Below are 18,280 nucleotides of genomic sequence, written 5' to 3' on the forward strand. Positions count from 1 at the left end.
GTTGATACAATTAGGGTTTCTTATTTAGAGAGAAAGAAGAAGCCTTGAAGGCAAACATATTGAGCAGTGGGACCAAAATCAGCGCCCAATGGTGGTTAAAAAGAGAGGAACCATGAGGAGGTTAAGAATTTCATGGTTGAAATCCGAAAATATGGGGATTTGAATAATTTGATGAGTCTTTGTTTTGAATGAATCTCTAATATTCTAAGCACAAAATATTCTAAGCACAAAATTGGAGAATTTGTTTGTTGACTTTTTCAATGGTTACGTGGGTAAGTTCTGATTTTCAAGAATGCATAAATTGGTTGTAAATGTTGTTTTAAAATATGTATCTTTTAAAATTCAGCAAAACATGCTAAATGCTTTTTAAGATATAAAGATATATAAAAGATTACTTGTTATATTTAATTCCAAGTAATTACTTTTAAAATTTTTAATTCGTAGTAAGTTCATACAATATATTTAATATTATATTATATTAAAACATTTATTAATATTGTTGGTTCGATTCGGTTTATAGTGGTTTAGTTTTAGATGAAAACCATAATTAAACCATATGTATTCGGTTTAATCAAAATTAAAAATTACATCATATTTTTTTGATTAAAATGGTTCAGTTTTTTTGACAAACTTTAAGTTTTTGCCACCCGCGTATAGTTAGGTATTTTATTTATTTGATTATCGGCCCACATGTATTCGGCTTCTTTTGACTTTCGGTCCATTCTAAACGTTTGAGACAGACCTTCGTGTTCAAACTGTGGGAACGCTAATGTATTACGTATTATATTATTAGACCTTGTATTTACTTGATTATCGGCCCACATGTATTCTGCCAGTGTTTCTTTTATTTTCTTGTGATTGTGTATATATTGGAAATTAATGAGAAGGGGAATGTTCATGAGAAATTATGACATTAGCAATTTTTACGTACATTTATAGGATTTGACACAAGCATATGCATATTATGATCCTGCCTAACTTCTTGTGACGCATTCTAAAAAGTTACCCGTTTTAACCGGACCGAGCTCCACGTATAAAACAAGTTACCTATTTTGATAAAACTAAGCCTCCAACCAACTTAAGTATTAGCCTAAATGGAAAAGGTCAGATGCGAAGATTTGTCCAAAACCGGGGGCAATTTCGTAAACCCAACAGTCGCCATAAATATTTCTCCTTCGAGCTCAAACAGTAAAAAAAAAAACTCTGCAAGTTATCACACACAGTCATAACTCACACCTGCAAGCTTGTGTTTGTACGTGCTTTACGAAGAAGATAATGACACTATTCGCTTCAGATTCTTGAGTCTCATCACATTTAATCTTCGTTACAGATGGTAATGATAATATTCATTTGTTACATTTTGCTTTTTGAAAATTTTGATTTCGAGTATTTGATGTTCTATTTACGATTTTCAACACGAAACCCTCACGCAATCATTTTATATTCTTAAATCTCTTTCTATTCATGTTTCCTGGTTTTGAAGATGATATGCAAACAGCAATGTGATACTGTTGTTGTGGTTAGATGAATCATATTATTGGTTGTTTGTACGTATGTTGCATTGAGCCATCGTTTCAACTATTTGTTGTATTTTGTTTCCATGAATAATAAATCTAAGTGCGCTCTCTACCTTGTTACTTTTGAACAGCAGAAATTTACTTCGACATGAATGTATCGTTTTCGTTATGCCTGTGACTTTTGAAGTATGCTAGCGTTATTTCGAGTGTGATTATTGATGAATAGTGGACGTTTTGTGGATCAATGGATGAAATCGTCATTTCTTATCGCTATTAAAGCGAAAGGTATAAGCACAAAAATTGTAGAACTCTGTTGTCATGTCGTATGGTGATTGATTTGATAGTAAACTATTTTCGTAACAGTGTGTGAACAGAAGAATTCGGATTCTGGATCATAAGCACAAAATTTTGATGTGATCTGGTGCATTTGGGCTAATAACTAGTTAGGTCAGCTGAATTTCATCGTTTTGATACCTTCCAAAGTTTCAGACACTGTAATTGTTTGTTTGTGTTGCACTTGCACATGTGCTTCGAATAGGAGACGTTCCTGCTAGAGAGTTCCTCATTTATGGTACTTTTGGATTCATTTGCTTAAACTTTTCCAGGTTTGGAATATTCAATCAAATTGGTAGAACGCCTTTCACGGAGATTTATTGGGGAAATTAGGTCGTCATTTGGAGGTATTCTTACGCTCACCGTTACATCACACCCAAAATTCGTCTGGTTGTACTGTACTTCCTTCCATGATAGAATCAAAACTTTGTGGTGGGGAGCAGAGTGTCACGAACACACCCCAATACGAATTAATTGGGTTACTTGTTAATTTTCCTTATAAAGTATTACATTTTAGATTTTAAAGGAATCTCATATTCCAAAGCATTTTCATTTATGTCACTGAGTAGAGAAAGCAACATGGGGAAGCTGGAGAAGGTGATTGTTGCTGTAAAGGCATCGAAAGAAATTCAAAAGAGTACTGCTTTGATTTGGGCTTTGACTCACGTGGTTCAACCAGGGCATTTCGTTACGTTGCTTGTGGTCACCCCTTCACACACTTCTGGTAATATTAATATATATATACTCTTCTTCATGTTTATAATATCTTTACACACATTATTGATCATAATCTTACTCCCCTTTTCATAGGTAGAAAACTGTGGGGTTTTCCAAGATTTTCTGGAGATTGTGCTAGTGTTCATCGGAAGTCGGATTCGGGAACAATTCCAGAACAGAAAGTCGATATCAGTATTACTGATTCTTGCTCTCAAATGATTCTTCAGCTTCATGATGTGTATGATCCAGATAAGGTATTGTTCAGCTTCGATATTATCCCAGATTCACCAATTGATGTGATTTCATTATCTTCTTGATCACCGCGAACTAATTTCCGATTTTTCTAATAGGTAAATATGAAGATAAAAGTAGTTTATGGAACCCCATGTGGCGTAGTTGCTGCAGAAGCCAAAAAGTTTCATGCTAGTTGGGTTGTTTTGGACAAGTAATATTTCAATTTTCTAACATATATTTACAATATTACTTCATTTGTTTTTTTGCTTTCACTTACTTTTTTGTATTACTTGTAGAAAGCTGAAACATGAACAAAAGCCGTGTATGGAAGAATTACAATGCAATGTTGTGATAATGAAGAAATCACAACCCAAAGTCGTTCGTCTGAATTTAGCCGGATCTCCTAAAAAGGAGACCCAAAAGTCATGTGAAAAGCAAGAAATAAACAAAAAGTCATCAGTGGGAGTGGGTCCCATTAAAGGGCCGTCTGTCACTCCAACAAGTAGTCCTGAGATATTTACCACAACCGAACCCGGAACTTCATCGTTCTCAAGTTCCGATCCGGGCACTTCACCATTTTCTGCCCCTGTAAAAAACGTAGAATCTTTGACTAAAAAAGAGAAAAAAGATGTCACTGAATCAAGTTCAGACTCTGAAACCGATGATGATCATATATCATCATCATCTTCGTCTAGTTTAAGGTTTCAACCACGGATCATTGACATCCTGACCTCAAGCTGTTCATCTTACACAGATGAAGCTACATCAATTACAAAAAATAAAACCTTTCTTGGTGGGTGTGTAAGGGAAGCAATCTCTCTATCAAGAAGCATGCCTTCGGGCCCACCACCCTTGTGCTCAATATGTCTACACAAAGCTCCGGTGGTCGGAAAACCACCACGGTGGTTCAAGTATTCTGAGCTGGAGGTAGCCACCGGAGGTTTTTCTCAGGCGAATTTCTTAGCAGAAGGTGGATTTGGGTCGGTTCACAGAGGGGTTCTTCCAGATGGACAAGTAGTCGCTGTGAAACAACACAAGCTTGCAAGTTCTCAAGGTGATCAAGAATTCTGCTCCGAAGTTGAAGTACTCAACTGTGCACAACATCGAAATGTTGTTATGTTGATTGGATTTTGTGTTGAAGATGGTAGAAGGTTGCTTGTGTACGAATATATATGCAACAGATCATTAGATTTTCATCTTTATGGCAAGTCTTATATAGTATATTTATTTATTTTGGTGCTTTTATGTACATATAGTATAAAGTGTAAAGGGAGTTTAATTATTAATTTAGCAGGACGTCATGAAGGTCGATTAGAGTGGGGTGCGCGCCAAAAAATAGCTGTGGGAGCTGCGAGAGGACTGCGATATCTTCATGAAGAATGCAGAGTCGGTTGCATTGTTCATCGTGATGTGCGCCCCAACAACATCCTCATCACCCATGATTTTGAACCTCTGGTATTTCACTTTATTTACCCGCTAGTTTTGCTAAATGTCAAAAGCAGCCCCTTCCTCTATTATATATCATATGGGTATGGGTAAAAGACTAAAAGTAAAAGCACCGTTTTGTGTGTAAGGTTGGGGACTTCGGTTTAGCAAGGTGGCAGCCTGATGGAGACAAAGGAGAAGCAACAAGAGTAATTGGAACGTTCGGGTAAGCTAGCCTTCTTGTTTCCTTTATGCTATTTCCATAATATTGTGATTTGTGAAACAATAATTTACAAAGTTGGTCCTATCCTTCACTCAAGATTGCAAGTTTGGTTTAATTTTTGAAATCTTCCCGAAAGCATTGCATTTAGTTGTGGAATTAGGCTATTGTGAATAACAAAATTGTATATTTGGCATTAGATATTTAGCTCCAGAGTATGCGGAAAGTGGGGAGGTGACTGAAAAGGCTGATGTATATTCCTTCGGTGTAGTACTCTTGGAGCTTGTTTCTGGGCGAAAAGCAGTGGATATCAACCGGCCTAAGGGCCAACAATGCCTCACAGAATGGGTGAGAGAGAGTTTTGGTTAATTTAAGGGGTAAAAAAGTGTTTGCTTGTGACTTAATGTTTTGTTTCATGTTTGGTAGGCACGTCCGTTGTTGGAAAATAATGTGGTTCATAAGTTAATTGACCCTCGGTTAGGAAAGTGTTACTCAGAACATGAAGTTTGTTGCATGTTGGAAGCTGCTTGTCTATGTATCAAAAGGGATCCTCTTTTACGACCTCGCATGTCGCAGGTAATTCCTTCCAAACCGAATCACTTCATAAAGAAAAAAAGGGTAAACTTGTAATGAGAGTATTCGTTTACTTTAAATATTATATGTGGTAAGGTGCTACGAATGCTGGAGGGGGACGTGATGATGGAATCGAGTCACGTGTGACTGACTCAACTCTCAAGGCAGGGAGTAGTAACAATACAAGAGCTGTCATATGAGTAGTAGGCCATTTTGTTCCAATAGCTACTTTGTAGTTCACTCCAGATATAGCTGTCTTTAATGGAATGAATGTTGGAAGCAGTTTCTGAAATCCTCAAATTAACCAATTCTACATGTTTATTTTTGCTTTTCTTTTATCCTTAAACAATCATATGAAAATTTGGGTGGGCTCAAAAAAAAAAAAAAAGCATATAAGCTTGATTTGACAAAAACTATAAAAACAAACAAGTCGAATTTGTTTGAGTATAAAGCATAGAATTTGTTTTGAGTGTAAAGCATATGATAGAAGAGCCTTGGTATCTTGAAATTACATCTAGCTTTTGAGTCTTGTGAAAATATGATTAAGACACAAGCAGAACACTTGAAAGGTTTTCTCAAAACAAAATATTATTTATATTATGTCAACAGTTAAGAGACCCTGGGTGATTGCAAGCATATACATACACTAAATACACATACAGCCAACCTACCATTTCTCCTCGACTCCTACAACCACAAGAATCCAATTCACTTAAAGATAAGGGTTTCATCTTTCACCGTTTTCTCATTTTTGATCTTGCATACCTGTAGACAATGACATCGAATCATCAAATCAAACATACCATCTATTATTACTTTTAGAAATTTGCCAAACTGTAAAAATAAAGATATAGAGACACAAACTTACTCTATATGCATGCCTCCACGGTCAGATGATTGTAGTGTGCTTCCCTGAAGGGCATTCATGACATCAGTAGCTTGCTCCACCTCCTGCCAACAACCAACAATCAATCACCAATCCATTGGCCTCGCTTGAAGTCAAAAATAACATAAAATAAACTGACATACCTCATAATCCGCAAAGGCAACAGGCATTCCACCTCTGTTGCGCACCTTGAGTGTGTTGAATCCAGGGTACCTATAACCAAAATGCATAATACAGGTCATCACCATAAACTGCAAATTAACAAAACTAAAAATCTCAATGTCTGGCTATACTTACTGGGAAAGAACAGGTTTTAGCTCATCTTCCGTGCAATTGGGACCTAAATTTGCAATAAACAAAGTCGAACACGCTCCATCCACTGTATTTTCTGTCTGTTCCTGTAACTCACAACCAAGCAACACATCAATAACACAGAAAGAAGCAGTTGCAACTTCAAACAATTGCTAGAAGCTTACATTTTCTGCACCTACAGTATTGTCAGGATCCCCAGTCGTCTCCTCATCACTGTTGGTTGACATAAGAAGAAAGAGGAGTGAGTCATTCTGAGTTTTATTTTAATTTTTGTAATCGTATGGAATTGCAATGACACTGGGAATCAGCTTAATAATCAAACCAAACTTATGCAGTCTACCTCCTTGCTGCATTATCCTTGTCGGTTTCAGATGGTTCTTCAGTTTCACTATCTCCTGAAGATGCAATGGAAGTTTAACATGTGTCATTGTTATAACTTATGATTCTCTTTATAGGGAGATCGTAGATCATTACCATCGTCACTAGAATCTTGATCATCCTTAGTAGCAATGGATCTCTTATCAATAACAACATAAGCTTCAGGGCCTGCAAATTAACGACTTCATCACTCATTGTTTATTATTCATTCTTATATAATACTCCACACAACTGAATACCTGGTTTCCGCTTTCTTCTGGAGTTTGATCTTGCAAGTTCAATATGTAGAGTAGAACCAGTTTGAGGGTCGAACTTAACACCCTGATAATCATTAATCAACCATGTCAGTTTCAGCTATAAACTCAAAATTACGAAGATCGTCAATCAAGTAGCGCTATTAAGCGGCAGAAATTACTCACATTCAGATCACGAAGAGCCGCCATTGCTGATGGATGGTTTACAAAAGTTGCGAATGCAACAACCTGCAAAGTCGTCAAACAGACTGCTTAAATTCCAATAAGCGAACCAACAACAAGGCTACTTTAATTTACTCTTGCAGTTCACCAAGTCTTGTAGATGCTGTTTATATTTCAATTCACTATAAACATAGGATTTCAATCACTAATGTGGTTTTCGTTGGTACGAAATTGAAGTGCTGGTTCATAAGAGGGCGACTAAATAAGAAATACCCTCCAAAATTCACGATGCGTAAAGCATACGCCTATAATTTGACGATTTTATACGAAATTGATTCATAACAAGACCTGATTGCCGCGGCCCGTGTACTTGAGTTGGCAATAATCAAACCCAGGTCGACGGCGGAAGAGATTGTGGATCTCACGTGCCTTAATGTCGTCAGGTAGACCCGAAACGAAGAGTGTATTAATGGCGTTGGGGTCTTCATAACCGGCATACTCCAGTGGAGGAATGGACGGAATGCTGTAATATACTGGATCGTAAGGATGTGGAATCGCCATCGTCGGAACCGGAAACCCCAATCGGAAGAGAATCCGTCCTAAAACCTAGTTTGATTCCCGTTGAAATCAGGACGCACAAAAAAAAAAAAAAAAAACTAAATCACGTGCGCTCCACGTGAGGTATGCATAAGAAAAGTTAAAAAGAAAAAGAAAGAGAAATAAATATATTTCTATCCAATTAAATAGTGACATGTAACATTTAATGTTTAATTAATAATATTTTAATATATTAATATGACACATGTAATCATTTAATAATATATAATGATTTATAGGAACAAAAGTAAAAGGATATTTAATTTCTTTAAAAAGAATGACATTCGCTGGATGTGAAATTGATCATCAACAAATTTACGGAATGGAAGACTACGGTGGTTTAGTATGTCCATATAAGACATCTATTTGCTGCTTTTAGAAAAGTGAAGACGATTAAATTAGAAGGTGTGAGGATTAGATATTGACCAAGAAGGAAGTGAGAAGATAACGTGATATTAGATTTGAAAAAATCATTCCTTATCAAGGACATAACGTCTGATAGGAAATTATAAAGGCTTAGAATCAATGTAGCATAGTAGCATTGGCGTAGTCTAGGGCCTAACATCCTTTACATTGTTTGTGCTTACCAAGTCCATAGAAGACATCTGACAACTGTTGTTAGGATAGTGGAGACGATCACAATAGAGAGTGTGAGGAGGAGAGCTCAGCCAAAAAGTAAATAAGAAGATAACATGAGTTTAGATTTCAAAAAAATTAGCCCTTACCGAAGACATGACCTCTTATAGGAAACTACGGAGGATTAGAATCATGAAGATTAGAATTATGTGTCCTTACCAACCAATTTTACCTTCTCACCCGTCCCTTTTTCATTTTTCTTATCTAATATCTATTTTCAACTTATTTCATATATATGTTTCTAATACTTGAGTAATTTATTCATTATCTACATCGTGAGCCTTCCCCATCTTTATGTGTATATTACGTGCTATTAAGTGTTGCGTGTAATCATTATGGCTCCATCCAGAGAAAGTCACGTGTCACTCCACAATTGGCCACGTCACTTGCAATCTACTCAAATCTGGTTTCAGCTGCGCGACATGTATAGGCGAGCACCTCACATGCACAAAATGATTTTGTGAAAATCATAACTTCTTCGTGCGGGTTTCGATCTAAGCCCTCTTTATATCTATGTGATGATCTCAAGGAGTACAACAACTCTCTTTTAGGTTGTTTTACGCTAGTTTCGACTTTTATTTTTTTGCATAACAGGGGTAAAATAAATGATTTTACAAAAATCATATATCTATCATACGGATCCAGTTTTCGACATTCTTTTTCCTAAAGTTTTTATCTTGAGGAGCACTATGAATCTCTTTTTTACACTTTTAGTCAAAACCCAACTAATCTCTAAGTAGCGTTTCGACGTAATTAATTTTAATTATGCGGTTGGTTATTTTTATAAAATCCATAATTCTTTCCTTTGGAGTCGGATTTTTACGAATCTTATATCATTGGGATCACGTTAACGAGTATTTTCCAATTTGTTAACCAACTTAGAAAACAGTACAACTTTTTGGACGTTTATTTTAGAGCTTAACAATCATTTAAAAAAATAAATGTAACTACATATTTGATTTTTATTATCTCAAAATCAAATATTACAATATTAAGTTATTACATCTATTTTTTCCCCTCTTTCAGAACGGTGATCAGTGACGGAATCCTCTCGGTTGTCACAATAAATTTTCCAACTTTATCCATTAGGATGTCTCAATCAAACTTGATCTAAAACCTTAATCCATAAAATGTCCAACGATGCATTTTTTTCAAGCATGGAGCAAAAGAAGGCATGCAAGCACCCAAAACTTCAACCAAAAGGCCAGATAGGAAGTCTTAAATTATTCAAAGACCATGGAGTTTTCCAAACACCATAGATTAAGCCAAAAAAGAACCAAAACATCATTAAAGTGGACCAAAACATCTAATACTTGTATATCTAAAGGTTAAAACCAATAAATCTTGAATCTTTAATACCAAGGTCTAAAATACGAATGAGGGCAAATTTCTTTAGTTAACAAGCTTAAATGCCAAATCTTTCAAGAGTACTTAACTCAAAAGCCAGAAAATCACAATAATATGGATGAGAGGAGAAATGAGGAGCCCAAAACCATGAAAGGGAGGCTAGGGTCTCTTCAAGTTCGATATATGGTTAATAAAGGTTGAGAAATGACAAACCTTTGGAATTAATGCACCTTAAATAGCCTCAAAACCCTAAAAACTCGTTCAACCCATGGGTCGGAGGAGCCATGACGCCTTCTTAAGAGGCGCTCTACATCCTCAATATAACTCAATAGATTTTCGAGTATTTCATCAAATACGATTAATGGCTTCCTGCTTCACTCCACCATTCTATTTTTCTTTGGACTATAACCCCCCCCCCCAATCAAAGAGTGGAAAAGCATAATCGAGACTTAGATGTTACAGCTGCCAACCATCCTACATCACTCTTATTCTATTTGTATGAGTCTGTGGTAACATTGTTGTTGTTGTTGTTAAATTACGTGTTTTAATGAATCGATCATTTTTGGATAATGGAAACGACTTAGATTTAATTCTCTATATTTTATTAAAAAGAGAAAAGTATTAATTCACATCCTCTTTATTTAGTCATGATCCGCCAAATCAAAAAAATTCTCATCGTCTCTCCCATATCATATCTACCTACACCTACACGCTTGTACCCACCCACCCTACCCACTCACCCTAACCACATCATCCTACGTCCAAATCCATGCACCCACATTGATGTTGATGCCCACCCTAACCACCCACACCACCATTACACCCCACCCTACCCCTACCCTTATATGTTTACTATATGCCAATGTTTACACCCATGCCTATAAGTTGATGATGAACCAACACCCACACACACCACATATCCGCATCTACACTTGTACTACCCTACCCACCCTCATCCTATATCCACACCTATAGTCATACCTCATCCCACCACACACACGATCTAGAATTTTAGATTTCCAAAAATAATTTAAACCAAACTTTTTAGTTATTTACGATATCTGAAAAAGGTGAATTCATCAGTCGGAAACAAAATCAAATTCTCCATATTATAGAGGTCAAATTTTTTCACTAGACGAATAATTTACATCCATATTTATATTTGTAAGAGGTCACAGAGGCTCAAAATTTCCATTTCGTCCCTTTAAATTTTGTATAAAATGATGTTGGTTGACTTGGTTCATTTGGTTTAACACTCCGTTGAAAAATGTTCTTTATTCTTGACTATTTTTGTAACCTGAACTTCTTTCTTCAATTTCGAAACTAAAAATAGCAGCCTCACAAGCTTGTGCTTGTGCTTCATTGTGTAACATCCGGATTCTTGGTGGTAATTAAATTATTGAATTTTGGAATTTTGGGCGGTGCCACGTCATGGTGAAGGCATCCCACAACGTGGAGTTGATCCTTGTGTCGCGTATTTTAAATGGCCGCCACATCGTGACAGCCTATAGCCTTGGCGTGACAACTATTTAATGAGAAACCCTAAATTTCGGAGTTTGCGCCATATTTAAGGGAATGTGATGGCTAGGGTTTCTCACCCTCAACCTCCAAGCAAACCCTAGCCACCATTGTTGCCCTCTAAGCTTTTTTTGTTGATTTTTTTGGGGATTTAAAGAAGAAAGAGGTGACTTCTAGACTTGGATTCAGCAAGAAACTCTTCTCATCATCCTATTGTGCATCTTCTGGACTTTTGTAAGTCCCTAAGTTCCAAGCTTTTTGATTATAGAAAGCTCGATCTTGTATTTTTTCCCATTTATCCTTGATCTTGTTTGATGGGATAAATAGATTTCATAAAGTTTACAACTTTATGAATCTCTGGATCATTTTGAGTAGTTCATGGTTTGGATCCGAAGTTTGATGGTTGGTTTATGCCATGCAACAGATTTTGGTCATAAACCCCCCATTTTGACCTAACTTGATTCCAAGACTTGCATTGGACATGCAAATCTATAAAGCATCAATCTTTGGAATGGTTTTGGTGTTATAAGCTCTTCTAGAGCAAACGAGTTTGGACTTAAGGGATTAAGTGCTTCTTGATTAAGTCATTGTCATTTCTTTACCTTTTTGGATCTAGGACCTGAAATTAGAAATGATCAGATATGGACTTTCTAACTTTTCGAATTAGAAGATAGACTTAATTCATTAGGAGGTTTTGGATCCAGATCCCATGGCATGGCCTAGGTTGCCACGACAGGATGACTGGGGGAAATTGCGACTGTTTTGTCGTTTGAAAGCCACGACGTGGCTAAGGATATCCACGACGTGGAGGGTCAACCATGGTCGTTGAATTTGACTTTTGACCTTGTTAGGCTAAGTTTGACGTAGGGGTATTTTTGTTATTTTGAATTATAGTTAAGTTTGGTTATTATCATGGAATAGGTGTCCGGCTGAGCTGATTTTCGGAGCTGAGATCCGTTCAACTTTGTGTCGTCTATTTGTGAGGTGAGTCTTCTTACCACCTTAAGTGGGTCGAAGGCACAAAGGCCGGCCCACGGTATTGTATAAATAGAATGTATGCTATCGTACGATTTTGAATGATGTGTTTGCATGATTTATGTATGGAGCCAATTTGGGCTCGGAGTCATTATGGACTCGGGGTTAATGCGAACCCAGGGGTTGATACGGACCCAACATGACTATTTGCTGTTACATGGGGTTGATACAGACCTGACATAGCCACGTGTTGTTATATTTATGTGTTTAATGTATATGATATTTTAGTGAGGCTCACTAAGCTTTGTGCTTACAATTATGTTTATAGTTTCAGGTACTTTAGGTACAAAAGGGAAGGACCTGACATGATCGCAACGCTTCCATCCATGTTTCATATTTTCTTATGATTTTGTGTAACACCCAAAATTTCAATCCAATTTTAAACTTTTTCAAAACACTTAAAACCATTTAACATTACATAGTTTGTTTCCAAAATAATAATTATCACAGTGTGTAACGCCCGTAGATCCAGGCTAGTCAATTTAGAGACGATAAACGTCAAAAATGACTTTTTGATGAAAGATTATTTAGAAGTAGTAATCTTAACTAAGTTGTAGTATATTTTACAAGGATTTTGTACATATAAAGAACGCTGAAATCTGAGTTATAACGAAGAAGTTATGACATGTTAAAGTTTCGCGACAGAACTGGCACGACACAACGCGACTTAGATAGTGAATTTACGTTAGAGCGATATTTGGCATTAGCGATCTAAATGAAAGTCGTAGAATACGTTAAACCGAGAGCGTGCATAAAAAGAACGTCCAAATCTGACTTCGTATGAGGAAGTTATGATTTTTCTAAGTTTCAACTTAACGGTATGCAGCCCAAAGTTCGAATATGAGATCGAGTAGTTTCTAGCCGAAACAATCTAAATAAGAATCGAAGATCTCTTCGATAGTAGTCCAACGGTAAAAAGACAGACAAAAACAGACGCCGGATGAAGGAGTTGTGAATTCCTAACGGAGTTTTCCTGTCCCGACCTACTAAAAATAATATAATAAAAATTAAAGTCAAAATTAGCCGACGGAGTCTAAACAAGAGTTGTAGAGAATAATCTCACCTACGAGTGCATATAAAGAACGTCGAAAATGGAGCTCGTATGCGAAAGATATGAATTTCTGAAGTTCGGGATGCGAACCCCGACACTGTGTCAGAGTTCACGACGTGAACATAGTGTTCACGACGTGAACTCAGTATTTATGACTTCTGGAGCCCGACAGACGCAAGTTGCGATGACGCACCTGATGACTACTGAACTCATGACAGTGTTTACGACGTGAACTCGGTATTTATGACTTCTGGAGCCTGATAGACGCAAGTTGCGATGACGCACCTGATGGCTACTGAACTCATGACGTGAATATTTGAGATTCACGACGTGAATCCAGAAAAATGGCCCTATAAATAGAAATCGAAGGGCATCCGGCCATAGTTGCTAATTCCTTCACTCTCTCACTCCCGATACCCTCTTTAGCCCTCTTGAAGCACCCCGAAGCCTCGGTATCATCCTGGCACCCGAAGCAAGTCCCGAAGCTCCAAAGATCCCGAGAGAAAGAGTTTCAAGCCGAAAATCTGCCAACGAGAAGTCCGGTTTCTGAGAAAACATTTCGGTTTCACTGAAGAATTACTACTCAAAGAGCCGTAGTGTTGTCCGAGCATCGTCTAATCAAGTGAGCGTGTAGTTACTTTATTCTAACACATAAATATGAAGTATTTGCTATGAAATATGTGCTATGTGTTATGTATTGTTTGTTGATTTGAGATGGGTGTGGAATGGATGTTTTATACAGATTTTTAATAATTTAAACCATATATGTATTTTATATCTACAAATATGTTGGGTAGAACATGGGTAGATGAAATATTTGGTGACTATGAGACATAGTGCCTATTGTGTAAACCCTGGTGATTATGAGACGTAGTGCCTTTTGTGTAAACCCTGGTGACTATGAGACGTAGTTCCTATTGTGTAAACCTTTGTGACTACGAGACGTAGTGTCTATTGTATAAACCCTAGTGACTATGAGACGTAGTGCCTATTGTGTAAAACCTAATGACTATGAGACGTGGTGCCTATTGTATAAACCTTGGAGACTATGTGACATAGTGCCTATTGTATAAACCGTGGTAGCAAATGGACTTTGTGCCAATCCCTTAGGTCAATCCTTAGGAATGAATGAATGAAGGATAATTGACTCTTAGGGTAAAGCTTTAAGAAACAAAATGAGATAATGGGGATGGGTAATTTGGGTTGATTGTCTGATGATTAAATATAATATAATGTCTTACTGTGGGTTGAAAACCCTATATGCTCACCAGGCTCCCAAGCCCGACCCACACAGTTTTCTTTGTATTTCAGGTAATGACACAAGAGTATAAGTTGGTGGACTTGACGAGAGATTTTGGATTATAGATCAGTAGTTATAAATAACTGTTGTGAGGTCTATTTTATATTGTTTATGCTTTTGGTCTGTATCAGAACATGACATCCCGAGATTTTGTTATTTAATGAAAATATATTTCTTTAAAGAAATGCTTTGATAAATTCTTATCATATTTTGTTTCGGGAACAAATTCCGCAACTCTTTTAATCAAAGGATTACTCTGATTTTATAAAACAAAGCATAAACAAATCGGTCTTTTCTGGCCGTGAAAATTGGGGATGTCACATAGTGTCCCAGTTTCAAATCATAAAATTCATGACAGCAGGAGGAGCGGTACGATTATGCCTTCGCCTTCCCGCGATCACCAGATGTACCTAAAACAATAACTAAAACTGTAAGCCCGAGAGCTTAGTGAGTTACCCCCAAAATACCAGCCTCATATAACCATAAGCATATCATGTCAACAACTGTATCTATATATATATACATATCATCATGCATCATGAGCCTATAGCCTGAATGGACCGCCTCGCAGGCCTTTAGTAGGAATGGCAATGGGGCGGGTTCGGGGCAGGGCATGGTTTCCCAAACCCGTCCCGATATCTTTCGAGTATCTTATCGGGGCGCCCCATTGGGTTCGGGTTTTCCCGTCGGGTTTCGGGTATCTTATCGGGTTTACAACAATTCATAATGAAATCTTTATTCCGTTTTAGTGTACCCCGATGTCTTATAAAAAATACATGTTCTAGCCTCCCTTTTAAATTAAAAATATGATAAATCACTTTAATAAAATTAACTCGACGTTATATTAAAAATTATTTGATTTAATTTTAGTGTATTACGTCAAAACATAAAAAATAATCATTCACACTGGATTGTTAATAATTAAAAAGATTGTCCACAACAAGTATTTTATCTTTGAATGCGTACAACTTATATATATATATATATATATATATATATATATATATATATATATATATATATATATATATATATATATATATATATATATATATATAATCGGGGCGGGACGGGTCGGGTCGGGGCGATGATAATCCACTCCCTGCCCCGAACCCGATAAAAAACCCGATAACGACCCGTTACCCGACCTAAAATAATCGGGTTTCGGGTTTCCCTGTCGGGTTCGGGTTTTTTTGCCATTCCTAGCCTTTAGTCTATATGGACCGCTCTCCGAGCCTTCAGTACGTCTGGACCACCTCTCAGGGCCTTCAGCCTATCCGGACCGCTTGTCAGGCCTTCAGTCTGACTACCATACCCTTTTTGGGTTAGTAGTCTATCCGGTCCACCCTGGGTATGTTGAGCTTCAGCACAAAGTAGGACAACCTCAACCCAACCCCCAATCAAACAAGATGTGCACATACATATCATATATTATCACAATAACAGTCAAACCGATCTAACAGGTCAAATAGCATAACAACATCCTATAACCAGGACACCGACCTACCCAAGTCACTAACATAACATAACCTATAACTAGGATACCGACCAAACTAGGTCACTGAGCACAAACATATCACCATCCTAACTAGGGATGAAAGTGTCCAAACCCGAACCGGATGGACCCAGACCCGAAAAACCCGGAACCGGTTAACAGGATTTTGTAGAACCGGAAACCAGACCGGTATATAGGAACCAGTTCCGGGTACGGTACCGGGTAAAGTGGGTCTAGAACCGGAAAACCCGGAAACATCAAAGTGGGTAGGTTGGAACCGGATAAAGTGGGTTTAGAACCGGAAAAATCGGAAATTTTTGATAATTACTTACTACTTAGTGGGTTGAATTTTGAAACTTTTCATATTGATATCCCGACTTTGGGGGACTGTAACTCATTGAATAAGAAACCAAAATTAACATAATTATAGTCTAAAATCATGCACAAACTCTAAAATACACTCTGGAAAAAACCGCATGTCAATCCAACTTTAAACAAATGAGATATGCATGTGTTAACATTTTCACAGAATACAAATTACAACAAATAGCTGAAAAGTTGAAAATTTTAGTTTTGATATCCCGACTTCGGAGGACTGTAAATCATTGAATATTAAACCAAAAATGACAAATTTATAGTCTAAACTCATGTACAAACTGTAAACTACAAGTTTGAAAAAGCCACATGTCAATCTGTCTTCAAACGAATTAGATATCCATGTTTTAAAACATTCAACAAATACAAAAAAACTAAAAACTTCCAGCTTTGATATCTCGACTTTGGGAGAGTGTAAGTCAATGAATATAAAACTAAAAATGGCAAATTTATAGTCTAAAATCATGTAAAAACTCTAAACTACATGTTGGAAAAAAACCCACATGTTAATCCAACTTCAAACGAATTAGATATGCATGTTTTAAAACTTTCACCAAATACAAAAAAACTAAAAACTTCTAGCTTTGATATCTCGACTTTGGGGGAGTGTAAGTCAATGAATATAAAACTAAAAATGACAAATTTATAGTCTAAAATCCTGTACAAAGTCTAAACTACATATTAGAAAAAACCACATGTCAATCGGAGTTGAAACAAATAAAATATGCATCTTTTAAACGTTTCACAGAAACCGGTTCCGGCCCTAAAAGTAGTTCCGGTTCCAAACACCGGTTCCGGTTTTTAGACCCGGTTTACCCGGACCCGATGGACCCAAACACGGATTACCCGAAACCCGGATAAAGTCAATTTCTAAACCCAGAACCGGAACCGGTTCTATATATTCCGGTTCTAACGGTTCCGGTTCCGGTCCGATTCCGGTTCCGGTCCGGTTTTCCGGTTCTAAATCTCATCCCTAATCCTAACTACCAGGATGCAGAACATATCATATAATAATCCGGATAAAAATCCATAAAGGTCCGACCTTGGTGCCTTAGACCTTGTTGATATAGTGAGGATAACTCACATCGCTAGTAGTGTTGAGTCTGAAACTCTCTGACTGCTGTCTCACCAGAAATCCCGAATTGTCATATAATAAGCACTAGATTAATAACATAACTCCCTTGATTATGTGTCTACATTCCTTATTTAGTCCATTCTCTTTATTGGGCCAAGGCCCAACACCAAGTCCTTGACTTGAAAGTCTAAATACAAAGCCCACTATTGGTCCAATTTACTAAATTGGTCCCATCCTCCTAATTGGGCCTAAACCCATGATCCATTATCACTTCCTGGCCCAAAACACATTATTTATAGAGTCCAACAACGATCCTATTCCATCTAGTCGATTAACAGTCCAAGCCCGTAGTCCATTAAACAAAAGCCCAACAAAGGAGGTACACGGGGCGTACTCTTCTGGTACGCGGGGCGTACTCATCCAACATTGACCACCATCGGGGTGGTTGACCCAGTACGTTGGGCGTACTGGATTTACGCCGGGCGTACGCTGCGTTTTTCCAAATCCTTATTAAGTGCTTAATGGCTTAAGCACTTAAGCCCAAACCTCAGATCCAGTGACCTAACATGCCTAGGATCCATAAAGTCACGAACTATATCATTTTGGACGTCCATAAAGTTCTTATTGCTTGGTCTTAATCCATTAAGACCTTATTTCTCTTGCATGGGATACATATAACAAATGGGACCTTATTTTTATCATTCAATGTCCCTTCAAGAGCTGGAAGGACATCTCTTTTCGACCAAATCACAACATGCACCACTTTATGCCTTTTGGGACAAGAAATGCTTCTAATAAAGTAAAATGATGAGATCTATGTTTATATGCACAAAGTTTGGA

General features: G+C 37.2%; 2 protein-coding genes across 3 annotated transcripts; one reads left to right on the top strand and one right to left on the bottom strand.

Moving 5' to 3' along the window:
* Positions 1-2,210: 2,210 nt before the first annotated feature.
* LOC145086352 (inactive protein kinase SELMODRAFT_444075-like) lies at positions 2,211-5,334 on the top strand. 2 transcript variants are annotated; one of them, XM_079024106.1, is made up of 9 exons: positions 2,211-2,574; positions 2,661-2,821; positions 2,918-3,012; positions 3,098-4,005; positions 4,093-4,256; positions 4,376-4,452; positions 4,647-4,794; positions 4,873-5,022; positions 5,116-5,334. In XM_079024106.1, exons 1-9 carry the CDS (start codon positions 2,406-2,408, stop codon positions 5,164-5,166), a joined length of 1,923 nt encoding a protein of 640 aa, XP_078880232.1. In that variant the 5' UTR covers positions 2,211-2,405; the 3' UTR covers positions 5,167-5,334. The 2 variants fall into 2 exon arrangements, with proteins under 2 accessions (XP_078880232.1, XP_078880236.1); XM_079024110.1 differs by having other exon boundaries at positions 2,212-2,574; positions 4,096-4,256.
* A 255-nt stretch (positions 5,335-5,589) lies between these two features.
* LOC145086367 (RNA-binding (RRM/RBD/RNP motifs) family protein) lies at positions 5,590-7,644 on the bottom strand. Its single transcript, XM_079024119.1, has 10 exons — positions 7,360-7,644; positions 7,015-7,077; positions 6,835-6,916; positions 6,692-6,763; positions 6,558-6,612; positions 6,382-6,430; positions 6,203-6,303; positions 6,049-6,118; positions 5,888-5,970; positions 5,590-5,784 (listed from the first exon to the last, which is right to left on the bottom strand). The coding sequence occupies exons 1-10, from the start codon at positions 7,570-7,572 to the stop codon at positions 5,754-5,756; spliced, it is 819 nt and encodes a 272-aa protein (XP_078880245.1). The 5' UTR covers positions 7,573-7,644; the 3' UTR covers positions 5,590-5,753.
* Positions 7,645-18,280: the final 10,636 nt, after the last annotated feature.

This window comes from Lactuca serriola, chromosome 1 (assembly GCF_051521515.1).
Source record: "Lactuca serriola cultivar US96UC23 chromosome 1, Lser_US96UC23_V15, whole genome shotgun sequence".
Lineage (NCBI taxonomy): Eukaryota > Viridiplantae > Streptophyta > Magnoliopsida > Asterales > Asteraceae > Lactuca > Lactuca serriola.